Here is a 12,645-nt window from a genome sequence, read left to right as displayed (position 1 = left end):
TAGCTATAGAAACTGAAAGCATTTTAGCTTGCTCTTGATTTTTGTTTGTGTCTTGCTTTAATTTGAATTTATCTTTGATGTAGTCGGCAGAGGTATGTTCTTGGAGACACAGCAATGCAGAAGATGGCTCAGTCTCATGTGTTCCTGAGTGGTGTAGGTGGTCTTGGTGTGGAGATCGGTAAGTTTGGGTATCATTTGTGTAAGCAGACACAAGCATACGTAAACATACTGTCCCAGCTTGCTTCTAAAGCTTATTTTAGATGTAATAAGAATGTCTGAGCTATCTGAGTGAATATATGTTCAACAAGTGTAAGTAGCATAGATGATGGAGAGCTTGAGGGCTTCTACCTGAAAAGCTTCCCAGTAGAACAAAGTTCTAAATTTTACTTGAAAATGTGCTTGTAGTGCAGGTAGCTTTACCCAAAATCTCATGTCTGGCTGAAAATTGAGAGTGTGTAATCTGGATTATTTCTTCAAGTTTCATTGTCAGTAAACCTAATATAGGAACAACTATAGACTGAATTATTGCTTTACAGAAAATGGGGACGTAAGGGGAAGGGGAACAGATAGAATTTGGTTAAAATTGTATAATTGCCGCAGTGCAAGAGGGCCCATAACCATTCATTTACTCTTTAAAAAACAGCCATGACAAGTCTTGTCCATACCTAGATTATTACCCTTTCAGTTGCCTTCAGTGGAACTCTGCACCAAATGCCAGAATGTGTATGTGAGGTTTTGCTGTTTATTATCATTAGCATCTCTGTAATCACATTTGTGGGATGAACAGCTGATGAATGACAAATTTAGAAGAGTCTTTTTAACTTTGCTCTTGTTCTGATTTCAGTGGTGGTATAGAGTGCTTAAACTAAACATGAAAGAAAACAAACCCTTAATCTGTGAAGTTCTTAGGAATGACATACTGTTACTGTCCACCCACGTAACTTTTCACTTAGAGCTTTGTGAGAGATCTGTAACAGCCTCTTTTTTATTTTTTTTACTTTTTTAGCCAAAAATATAATTCTGGCTGGTGTAAAGGTATGTAAAATAGTTCTGTTCTTCAGTGAGCGGGAGGTAACAGGGCAGCACCATGAAGCTAGCTAATCCTAAGTTTCTGAAACTGCCTTTCTGTGGGAAAACTGCAAAACATGAGGATCTGGCTACAAAAACTTCAGAATGTCATAGTAGTATGGTGTGAGTCTTGCATTACTGCGAAATCTGAGTTTTCATGCCTTCTTAGATCCTCAGTAGAAGCATTCTGAAATAGTTCACATGAAATATTTCAGACAACTGCTGATCAGGTATTGAATGGCTTTTTTTAAAGCCATCTCTCATAAATGGCAAGTGGGATAAATGCAAAAGCCAAACTCTTCAAAATGTTACCCTATTCTGTCACTTGTCAGAATCCATTTATATAGAATCTAAAACGATTGCATGTTTTGATCTGACAACTGCTTTTGTGTTGCTGAGATTAATGTTATTAGAAAAGCCTTTTAACATTGTTTTTTTCAGTCACTAAAAAACTGTAATAAGTTTGGGAGCTTGTTCAATTATAGATTGCAGTTTTGCATTTTAATTGCAGTATGGCAGAAATCATCCTCAGTATTTAAATGTTCTCACCTCTGCAAGCTGGGAGGAAAATGTGTAATGAAATTTGTCTTCTGGATCCATTCCTCTCTCTCAAACAGGAAGAGCTCTCTTGGCAAAGAGACTGGAGGAACTCATTCCTCTATACATTATAACCAGACCTTCTGTGATGCTAGTCTTTACAGCAATTTACACGGGGCTTAATCCATTCTTCTGTGTGCTAACGCAATAGATGTGTTGTTTTTTTTTAATTCTTTCTTAGGCTCTTACGGTTCATGACACCAAGCAGTGCACAAAGTGGGATTTAGGGACCAACTTCTTTATCCACGAAGATGACATAATCAGTCAAAGGAACAGGTTGGTCAAGTCTCTGGGGTGAATGTAAATTGCATATCTCACTTCTTAAATTTAGTAGTGAGGGCCAGAGTGCGTTTCTTCCTTAGATTTTCTCATCCATCTTTGCAAGACTAGAAGATGGCCGTGACTTCAGAACATCAGCACGTACTACTGTCTGTTGGATACAGCTTTTTTCCTCAGACCTACTAGGAATTTAAATGTAAAGAAATAAGATTGTCACTAGGAACTCTTGTAGGGCATGTGTAGTATGAAGTCCAGTTTAGAAAATTCATTTTGTTAATGCAGAAAAAAACCTGTTTTTGTTCTTTTAGGGCTGAGGCCACTCTTCATCACATTGCAGAACTTAATCCATATGTGCATGTAGCAGCATCAACTGTGCCACTAGATGAAAGCACAGATCTGTCTTTCCTAAAGCAATATCAGGTATGTCACTCTTCAACAGAGCAAACAACTTGATCTTTTTTATGTAAGTAAGTGAAATTGAAACAAATTTTCAAGTACATTCTGAGATGATTGAAGGAAAGATGTGTTTGGACTAATTAAATGATCCTGCTTGTTTTTTCAAGACTGAAACTGTTTCTGTTCCTAGCAGTTCACATCAATTATGGAATTTTCTGCGACAATAAGTAGTTACTTGAGACTTGAGATAGAATGTTTTTCTTATTTACAAGATAAAACTGTGACTTTTTTTTCAGTTATATTGCAGTATGTTCTGCCTGTATTTTGTACATTGTATTTTGTGCAGCAGAAATTCTTTCTGTTCAATTAGGTTATTTATGTATGTATGTACCTAATTAGCAGAATGTGAGCTACTCTGTAGTGGAATGAGGATTTTTTCAGTTGTTCAGCCAACTGTCTCCTGCCTGTGTGCTTGACTCAGAATGAGTTGGGATCTCATACTTTTTGGCTGTTGATTATACCCAAGCTAAGCAAATTTCTGAGTGTCTCAGCTATGCAAAGGAGTATAGGACTGAATGGGACACAGGGCATACACTTTGTAACCTAAGATTTTCCCAAACTTCAGAAGTGTTTGTCAAAATGGTCTGCAATTTAAAGAACACTGTTAGATGAATCTTATGCAGGCTTCATGGTATGCACTGGTTAGTGTTAGTATATATCAGTGCTATTATTTGCTAATTCTAATCTTAAAAATCAGGAGCTACATTTTTTTCAGAAATGATGTATAATTTTCTAGACTGCTGTAATTAAGTTTTGTTTCACAGCTGCAGTAAAAAAGTGAAAATTTGCTGTTCCTGGCCCTGTTCACCTTATTTCTCCAACTAGTGGAGTGGTAACTCACCTGTTCTAATGAGAAAACTTGATGTGAGACCTCTCTCTCTGCTAAGCAAGAGGAGGAAGAAAGGAGTCTTAGAGGTTCAGAATTCCTGAGTAACATACTGTTACTGTAACTTTTTCCACCCTTAAAGCATCGATTGTTTTTGGTGTTTTAGCTTTATTTGTATTCTTGCTCACAGTGTGTCATATTGACTGAAGTAAGCCTATCACTGCAGAAGAAGATTAATGACTTCTGTCATGCTCAGCAGCCACCCATTAAGGTAATAGAAAAATTAAACAGGTGATTAATCCATACAGTGATCATTCTGCAACATGCTCTTTCCAGAAATGGAGAAAGCATGTTGTGAGGTATATAGTTTTCTGCAGATACTGTGTTGATGGAGCAGTGTGATTTGGGGGAGTTTGCTGCTACTGTTCTGTGCATATGTTTGATTTTATTTGGGTAACCATAGGCTTGTTCCTTAGAAATTAAAAAAGAAAAGAAAAGAAAAAAAAACTTGTAGTAAAGAAATAGTTGTCACCATTAGCTCATAATTCTTGTTGAGAGAGAACAGGGTGAGACTAAATGTGACTGTAGTAAAAATGGCAGTACTTCACTTCTTATCGCTGTGACTCCTGTTTTCTGTGCAGAGGTTCTGAAATGCTAATGAGTATTCCAAGTCTGTCTCTAATGCTGTGATGTGTAGTCAATGACCTGGGTGTTTGTGACAGATTTTCACCAGATTTTCTGCTAGCTTAGGACAAGGCTGGTTGTGAGAATTCATTCCTTTGGCATAAGCTGTTTCTGAGATGCTCACAATATTTGCTTTGTTTTGTAGTTCATCAGTGCAGATGTATATGGCATATGTTCACGTTTGTTTTGTGACTTTGGTGATGAATTTGAAGTGTTGGATACAACAGGAGAGGAGCCAAAGGAGATCTTCATTTCAAATATTACGCAAGTAAGGGATAGATGTAATTGTGCTACCATAACCTTGCTTTATTATAAGTCATTACTGGCTTCCTGGCCAACAGTGTATTCCAATGTGAATATTTTCATTTATTTTTCTTACAATTCCTAATCTGTTATTTGAGCTTAGTTGCACCCTATTTCCACACTCTGGAGTGGAAAAATTGTCATAGATGACCCCCTTGGTACAGCAGAACTGAGGAGCTGGAAGTATTAGTAACTGCATTTTCACTTGTCAAAAAAACTTCTTGATAATGTGTGGCATCTGTAAATGAAACTCTTTTCTCCTTGCTAACTTTGTTGCATTTGCTTTCAGTCAAATCCTGGTATTGTCACTTGCCTTGAAAATCATCCACACAGGCTTGAAACAGGACAGTTCTTAACCTTTCGGGAAGTTAATGGAATGTCGTGTTTAAATGGCTCCACACACCAGATAACAGGTAGAGTGTTGCTGACTGGTTGCAGTGTACATCTTGGGCTTTTTGTGAGCTCATTATGCTGTTATAGCCAGAAGAGTGCTGGACTGTGCAGACTCTACAGTAAGCTCACAAGAAAAATTATCTTCTGATATGGAGGTCCTGTGTTGTCTTAAGTTCTTTTCTATTTAGAAAAGCTTTTCTAAACTTATCTTGCTGTTTAAGGAGCAGTAGAAACTCCCAGCTAGTGGAAGGTAGCTGACAGCTTCTTAGGTTACTGTCACCAGTTTGATGACACTACTGTTCTTTGTTTTGGGAATCGTGTAAAGCCTGTGCTTCTGTCACTGTTTGGACTACATTAATGCTGCTGTGTATGTCACTGTTAGCCTTGTAGTTCCTTGTGTTACAATTTAAGGGTGGAGGGATACATTGTTATCACTCTGTTTCTGAGCATGCCTTTGAATCAATTCTCATGAATTGCATGTACCCTGCTTTTGTTTCTGTCGTGGAGGTCTCTAGGCTTGCTACTGAGTTCTCTTTGGATGCTGGGGAGCCATCTAATTGAGGGGAGTGGGGAGAAGAAGGGAGAACAGACATAGGAGTCTTTCAGTTGTTTTTAATTACTTTGTGGTCTGAAATAAAAGCTGTCTCTTTGAGAGGTGGTTGAGTCTGTTTTCTCTGGACTTATTTGTTTAGCCAATTCTGGTGCTATATTCAGTTCTTTCCTGTTAATTATGACCCAGTTTTTGATTTCAGTCTTCATGTCCCATGAATTACCAAAATGTTTTGGTCAGCTTCCTTTATCTGAATAATGCTCCAGGTGGTCGGAGGGGAAAGATTTAATTTGCTTTACTTGGCAGCTGGAGCTTGTTTCTTTATTATTTGTTGTTCTAGTCTTCTCTAAAATCTTACTCTGAGTAGTATAGTGGATAGTTATAGTTGTACTGAGTAGTATACTGCTGCTGTGCACAGTCCAAATAGAAGTGAGAGTGATTTCTTTTTTGTTACAGAGCTGTGGCCATCAGAATTCTCATTAAAACTACTCTAAAAGGCTTATTTCATAATAGATCATGTGAGACTAATACTTTGGCAGAGAGGGACAATCCCGTTAGTTAAGGAGCCTGTGTAGAATTGTAGCATGTGTTGTCTGTCATTGCCACAGTGTTCTTTCCTCTTTTCAGTGGTGTCACCATACTCCTTCAGCATTGGAAATACGTCAGACATGGAGCCTTACCTGCATGGTGGCATAGCTGTCCAAGTGAAGACACCCAAGATGTTTTACTTTGTAAGTGTGTTTGTCAAAGCCGGTTTCTTTAGTGTTAACAGTGGAAGCATTGGAAGCAGAGTTTAGGAGGTGATTTGGTTACACGTGATTCGTGTTTACATTTAACTTGGGAAGGATGGTGACAATAAATCACAGAGAGTAAGAAATACTTTAAACTCAAAGTTAACTAGTATAGGAGAAAAATACATGGGCAGACCATTTTTATATGGTAGGGAGCCCATAAAAGCCTACAGATATATGGTTTCTTGGCAGCCTTCTGAGAAAAAGCGATGAGTTTGTGTGAAAAGGATTGGAAGCTGTGTGGTGCTGTGTGCCATTTTGGGCCCACAGAAAGTTGAAGCTGGTTGCGCTTAAATGTCCTGCAAGGGAGCTGGAAGTGAGGACCAGCTGCAGCTGATATGAAAATGACCGGCTTAGGGGCTGTATCCTGTCTCTGCAAAGCAGTGGCTTTCTGGTTTTGGTGAATTGCAAAGATATATGTGCACACAACCAGTTCCTTGTAAAATATCCAGTAGGTGACCTCAGAGCAATTGGAGAAATGGATCTTGCCACTGTGATGTGAAACATCCATTATACTTTTGACTGACAAAACTTTAAGTTTTATTTTATGCATCTTTTCTAGTTGTAGTTATGAAGGGAGTATTATAAATGCTAGCAAGAAAAGATAATCACTTCTTACTCTCTTCGGGGAGTGTATTGGTTTTCTCAGGAAGCAGTAACTGTTGTGTTAAGTGACTGTGTTACTTTAATTATGTTTTTCCAGGAACAGTTGGAGAAGCAGCTAACAAATCCAACGTGCCTAGTTGCAGATTTTATCAAGCCTGAGGTAATTAATGTGTGGGGATTTGAGTGTCAGTGTTGTAACCTTGAAACTACATAGAATATAATCTGCAGCTCCATATCTGTAGCAGTAAACATTTCTAACTTCTACAGTTGTTAAATGTGAGTTTAGAGGATGAAATGGGAGTAGGACATCAGATTGTATGCTGACACAACATGCATTGTGAGTTAGGTTTCTGGAGAAACTTATCCATTAATTGCACAAATTATATTGCAAATTCATAGCTCAACCATCTCTCTGTAAATCTGCTGTGTAAAATATCAGTTTTCGATAACTCTTTAATGGATGACAGTATAAATGCTTAAAAGAAACAGTGTTTTTTCTTTAATTAGTTTTGTTTGATTAAAAAAAAAAAATGCTGTGGGTTCAAAGCCAGGGCAGTATAGAAAAAAAATAACTGCAGTTAAGTGTGAGAACAATTTCTTTTTCCTCTGTAAAAAGATTCAGTGGTATTTAAAATCCAAGAGGAAGCTACCTGTGTCTACCTCCAACACAATTTAATTGAAATATTATTAATATTAAAAAAGTCAGCCATGTACTCATTAAGATGAGTAACTAAAAAAAATGTTGATCTAGTGATTTGTTTGTTTGATAATGTAAGATCTAACTTGTCTGCTCAGATTTTCTGATGTTGGCCACTAATGCTGGGTTTTGGTACTGAGACTTGGCATAATGCAGTGCATTCTAGTGTCTAATTAAAAGAAAATGGCTGTTTTTGATGATTTCAGCACTAAATTCTTTTTGGGGACTCTAGTTGGACTTGGGTGAAGTGGGTGTTGAACATATACGAGGGGTATCGCAGTACTCCTGAGTAGTATTTCATAAACAGAAACCCATTTTGTAAATCCAATAGCAGAAGATGTTTCATATTGGCTTCTTAATGCTACTGTAGCATTTTTGGAGCTGAGCAGTTCATATTAACTGTTGGTTTTGTCTCCTTCAGTTTGAGCATGTAATACATCAACAGCTGTTGTTGTCTTAACAGGCACCTTTGCAAATCCATGTTGCCATGCTTGCACTGAACCACTTTGAGGAGAACTTTGGTCGCATGCCAAACATTGGGTAATACAGCAGTGTTGTGTTTCCTAAGCCTTGAAACAGGGAGATCTCTACTGTGGCTTGATGTGCAGTGGGGTTCCTTGTCTATCTGGTACTTAGATGACATAGAAATTAAAAGCTGAAATCTAGGTGAAAAATGTTACCTAATACCCACCTAGTTTTGTAACTGGGCTTTCCCAGTGTAGCAGTGGCAAGTTCTGGGCCTAGGTTTACAGAAAGTGCAAACACTTCCTTCTGAAGGCAGTTCTTCTCTATTACAGTTTCTTCACATTGAGAGGTTAAACAGGAGAGGTTGTTCAACGATTCCTGAATTTTCTGTCAGGTTTCATGGCTTTAAAAAAGCAAAAAAGATCAAAAAATGCAAAACATAGGAAGGCTCTGTTTTTTTCTTTACTAGAAATTTGCTTCAGTTATGTGGATACTTCTGAATCCAATGAAGTGAAACTGCTTACAAAGTGTAAATCACCTGACTTGCACGTGAGCTTCTCCACTGAGACTCTTATTGTTGAGCTATCCTCGACATTTAGAGAGCTTCTTTAATGCTCGATATTGAAGCCAAAGCAAATTTCCAAAATCTTCCTCCTGTATCCAGTGATTCTTTCTCAGTTGATTATATTTTTAGAGGGAGTCAAGAATGCTTAAGTGACCATCATTGTTTTCACCCTCGTGTCTAGATGCCATCAAGATGCTGAGGAAATGCTGAAAATAGCCATGTCAATAAGTGAAACCCTGGAAAACAAAGTGAGTAGCAAATGAGTAATTTCTAATATACTCAGTTGTCTGAAGGTCATGCTTTAGTTCTTGGCCCTTGTTCTGATCTCTGTATGCATCTTTAGATGAATTTGGTGATTTTCTGAAGGCCGTGCAAGAAGTTATTGTGGTATATCAGCACTAGTCCAACCACGTGGTTGTCTAAAATGAAAGATGAATTCATGTGGCTGTGTGTATTTAGTTTTTAGATAGCTGCTTGTTAGAAGATCAGGATATGTAGTGGGTCTGCCTTTGCTGGAAACCATAGTCAGAGTGAGGTAATTTCTTTGTTTTGCTATAGATTAATAGTTTTGACACTGAAGTGGTGACTTGATCAGTTGAAGGGATATGTGTACATTATTGTTTTGTTCTATTTTTAAGCCTCAAGTAAATGGAGATTTAGTGAAATGGCTGTCCAGAACTGCTCAGGGATTTCTGGCTCCTCTGGCGGCAGCAGTGGGTGGTGTTGCTAGCCAGGAGGTTCTGAAAGCAGTAACAGGAAAATTTTCTCCATTGCAGCAATGGGTAAGGCCTTTTTCCTTCGGTACCTTTATTTTACAGTGATGTGACAAACATGGGGTTGTGTTGCGAGTGTTGAACAACTTCTTTAATGGGGGAAAAAGACTTGAGGCTGAACTTAGGATAAATATGGTGGTTTTGTGCATACTATAGAAGAACAGGCAGTTTTAACTAAAACTTTTTTATTTAGGATTCAGACATCATACTCAGTGTGACATTGCCAAATGCCATCTTAAGCTACTGTGTATGAGAGCAGTGCTTTCAGGACTCATAAGGCAAATGGCAGAATAAAGTTAAAAGCATCACGGTCCCATTCAGAGGATCACACAATCCTATGATTACAGAGATCATAGTCCAAGTGAAAAGGCTGTGGTTCAGATTTCAGTGACTTCCAGGCATTCCTGTCTGCAAAAGTTGTGTGGTGAACTATAATAAACTATAACAAAATTTCTAGACTCAACTGTACACTGAAATGCTTACTTCTTAACAAACTAAAGTTTTTCATGGTTCATAATTTATTTTTTGTTTTTACAGTTGTATATAGATATGCTAGACATTGTTACTCCTCTAGAAAAGATGGGCTCTGAAGAATTTCTTCCACGGTAAATATAAATACAGTCTGCTTTTTTTATGTACTGTTCTCAAGTAAACACAGATGTCTTTTAAAGTTAGTTTAGTGCTACTTTATGGAGGGAGAGAAGTTTGGGCTTAAAAGTGTGTCTCTCCTATTTGAGAATGGGAGGAATAAGGATTGTAGGGGACTTCGTCTCTTTATTTGCATCAAAGCAGAATTTCATAATGATGATACTCCATAGAAAAAAATAACTTGCTACTTTTCTGTTTTTGCTTCCTGCCTCTCTTTAGGGGAGATAGGTATGATGCCTTGAGAGCTTGTATTGGAGAATCTCTATGCCAGAAGCTGCATGATTTGAATGTTTTCTTGGTAAGAACAGCTGACACTTTTAAGGGTCTTGCTAATACTCCACTAACACAACTGACATCACCTGTCTTGAAGACAGGAGGTCAGACTTGATTATGTATGTTAAAACAGAGTAAGTGGTCTAAAATTGTCATAAACATTCATGCAATAGACAAGTCCTAAGCTGCATGGCTCATATGTTCAATGTAATGCTTGACTTCTAGAGCTAGCCTCATAGCTGAGAATCCACTTGAGTCTTGAAAATCTGTAAGTACAAAGGTTGTCCATCGTCTCTGGACAAGCAGTTCAATGCCTATTTAGTCTTACAAAGGAAAGTATTTCTTTATGCCAGGTTAGAACTTTGTCTGTCTCAATTTTTGTCCATTATCTATCATTCTACTGCTGTACACCTCTAAAAAGAAACTGGCTTTGCCTTGGCAGGAACCTTTGCCTAGAAATCAGCTACTAATATGTCCTTCTCAAACTTTCTCTGATGAACCTATAGATCCTTATCCTCTTTTTGTAGGGCAGGTGTTCCAGACCCCTAATTAGACATACCTAATCTTTTTTTTTCTTTTTGTGTTGAAGGGCACAGAACTGAATCGTCTATTCTAGATATAGTCTAGTGGCTGCTGAGGAGGGGAGACTAATCACTTCCTCAGTCTAGTGGCTGTACTCTTTTTTTAATATTATTCGGTATGAAGTTTGACTTAATTACTGAGGCTATGCTATTGTCTCGTGTTTACTGTTCATCAAGAGCCCATCTCAACAGCAATACTACCTCCACAGTCCGTGCTGTGCTTACACGTGCTCCAGCTGAGGAGTCTGTGCTTATCTGTGTTGAATTTCATAGAGTTCAAGTCATTCATAATAACCTCCAGAAGATTCCTGAATTGTCTGTGTTACTTTTATTTACCAATCTCACTTACAAAGACTTCTCTGAAAATTTCACTCTCTTCAGGTTGGCTGTGGAGCAATAGGCTGTGAAATGCTAAAAAACTTCGCACTTCTTGGTGTTGGTACTGGGCAAGATAAAGGATTGGTAAGTCACACGCATCTGTTAATTTCACATTGCTTATGTATAAGTAATATAACAAGGAAGAATTAAATACTTTGGCTACTTAAAAAGTGTTAAGTCAAAGCCTTGTTTCAGGTCAATCTCTGGCATGGAGACAAATGGCTTCAGTGTGGAGTGAAATTAGACAATTAGAGGCAGAACACACTTGGAGTGGCTTTGCTGTATTTTGTTTTTAAAAGAAAATGTATGAGAATGGACATTATGAGTATGGACAGAGCTATGGGCCATAGGAGAAGTGTTTTGTTTTTACTTATTTTTTACAGTTTGCTTCAAGAGTATCTCTTAGTGCTACACTTAAATAAACTTCAGCTATTGCTTTTGCCCCTTCTGACTTAGGTTACAATTACAGATCCTGACTTGATAGAGAAATCCAACCTGAACAGACAGTTTCTTTTTCGACCTCATCACATACAGGTAGGCTTTTTTGTTCGATAAACTTCTTGGACTGTTGTTTTGTTTCACTGTTCTGTGTCACCACTGGGAGCTCAACCTCTGAATGTGTGGATCTGTGTCTAGAGAACAGCTGTAATGGAGTCCAGTATATTTTTAAATGATAGCTATGCTATGTTGGCATTATCACTGGTATCAGTTGAGTAAACCTAACTCATCTGACCTTCATTTGTATTGGTGTCTTTGACTGATGAAATCTCTCAAATGTTCAGAGAGAGAACCAGATTACAAATGCTGTGGTGCATCAGAAAGTACCATGAATTAATATGCCAGAAATGCCTATTATACCATTGAAATTCAGGGAGAATAAATGAAATAGACAGCAGTGGTAAAAGTTTTCTTGAGGTACTACTACTAAAATAATCTAATTTGACTTAAGTGTTAGCTAGATGCTATGGTTTGTCTTAATTTAGTCTTTATTAAGCAAGTAAATAGCCTGCAAAAAAAATACGTATGTTCAGTATCAGGCACAAATGTTTTTTACGCCTTAGAAGCAGAGAGAGTATCCCTTTACTTGCAAACATGACACAAAATTAAAAAAGATGGTCAAACCTTGACAGCAGTGGGGAAAAAGGATTCCTCTGCCCAAAACCTAGTGGATGGATTTTTTGCCTCCTGTCTGTTAGGCAAATCTGGGAATGAATTATGTTTTGGATGGTTGGCTAAAAGGAAAGTGAACTCTGCAAGCTTTCAGAAGCCACGCTGTCCTGATTTCTGGTGGTGGTCTTTAGTGGTGATCTGTAGATAATTGAATACAGTATTTTGAAGTCATAGACCTGTCAGGTAGGTTGAGAACTCTATTCCAGTTTGGCTTTTGAAACTGGTTTTGTGTGGGACACCTGACTGTAGTGAGATTGTTCATATATATTTGATATCTGTGCTGCATAGTCAAAGTAGCAGTAACGATTTACCCATTGAAAGTCATGAATTGCACCTTTCTTGCAACGCTTTGAGAGTAAGAAAGACAGTATGCAGCATCTGTTTCAGTTACTGGATACATTTATGCTGTACCATTTATGCACTACTTTAAATTAAAAAAAAAAGCCTAAGAGAAATACTTGCAAAGGAGATACATAAGTAAATAGTTTCTTTTATTGTATATTTTGCATACTAGCATTTTTATTCAAGTGAATTGTCTGATT

General features: G+C 37.7%; 1 protein-coding gene across 3 annotated transcripts in view; it reads left to right on the top strand.

Moving 5' to 3' along the window:
- The window catches only part of UBA6 (ubiquitin like modifier activating enzyme 6), a 31,913-nt gene that overhangs the window by 3,358 nt on the left and 15,910 nt on the right, over window positions 1-12,645 (top strand). For all 3 annotated transcript variants that reach the window (XR_004167408.2, XM_031596821.2, XM_090139131.1), the window contains exons 4-19: window positions 84-178; window positions 1,007-1,035; window positions 1,847-1,941; window positions 2,253-2,364; window positions 3,417-3,497; window positions 4,056-4,178; window positions 4,503-4,626; window positions 5,784-5,887; window positions 6,651-6,713; window positions 7,714-7,790; window positions 8,462-8,528; window positions 8,919-9,062; window positions 9,591-9,658; window positions 9,921-9,999; window positions 10,937-11,017; window positions 11,390-11,467. Coding sequence is in view for 2 of the 3 variants with exons in the window: in XM_031596821.2 (XP_031452681.1) it covers window positions 84-178; window positions 1,007-1,035; window positions 1,847-1,941; window positions 2,253-2,364; window positions 3,417-3,497; window positions 4,056-4,178; window positions 4,503-4,626; window positions 5,784-5,887; window positions 6,651-6,713; window positions 7,714-7,790; window positions 8,462-8,528; window positions 8,919-9,062; window positions 9,591-9,658; window positions 9,921-9,999; window positions 10,937-11,017; window positions 11,390-11,467 (1,420 nt within the window). In the remaining variant the exon portion in view is untranslated. The remainder of the gene's footprint in view (window positions 1-83; window positions 179-1,006; window positions 1,036-1,846; window positions 1,942-2,252; window positions 2,365-3,416; window positions 3,498-4,055; window positions 4,179-4,502; window positions 4,627-5,783; window positions 5,888-6,650; window positions 6,714-7,713; window positions 7,791-8,461; window positions 8,529-8,918; window positions 9,063-9,590; window positions 9,659-9,920; window positions 10,000-10,936; window positions 11,018-11,389; window positions 11,468-12,645) is intronic.

This window comes from Phasianus colchicus, chromosome 4 (genome assembly GCF_987193195.1).
Source record: "Phasianus colchicus chromosome 4, bPhaCol1.hap1.1, whole genome shotgun sequence".
Taxonomy (NCBI): Eukaryota; Metazoa; Chordata; class Aves; order Galliformes; family Phasianidae; genus Phasianus; species Phasianus colchicus.
The sequence above is the reverse complement of the archived record's forward strand: the minus strand, read 5'-3'. Positions and strand labels throughout refer to the sequence as shown.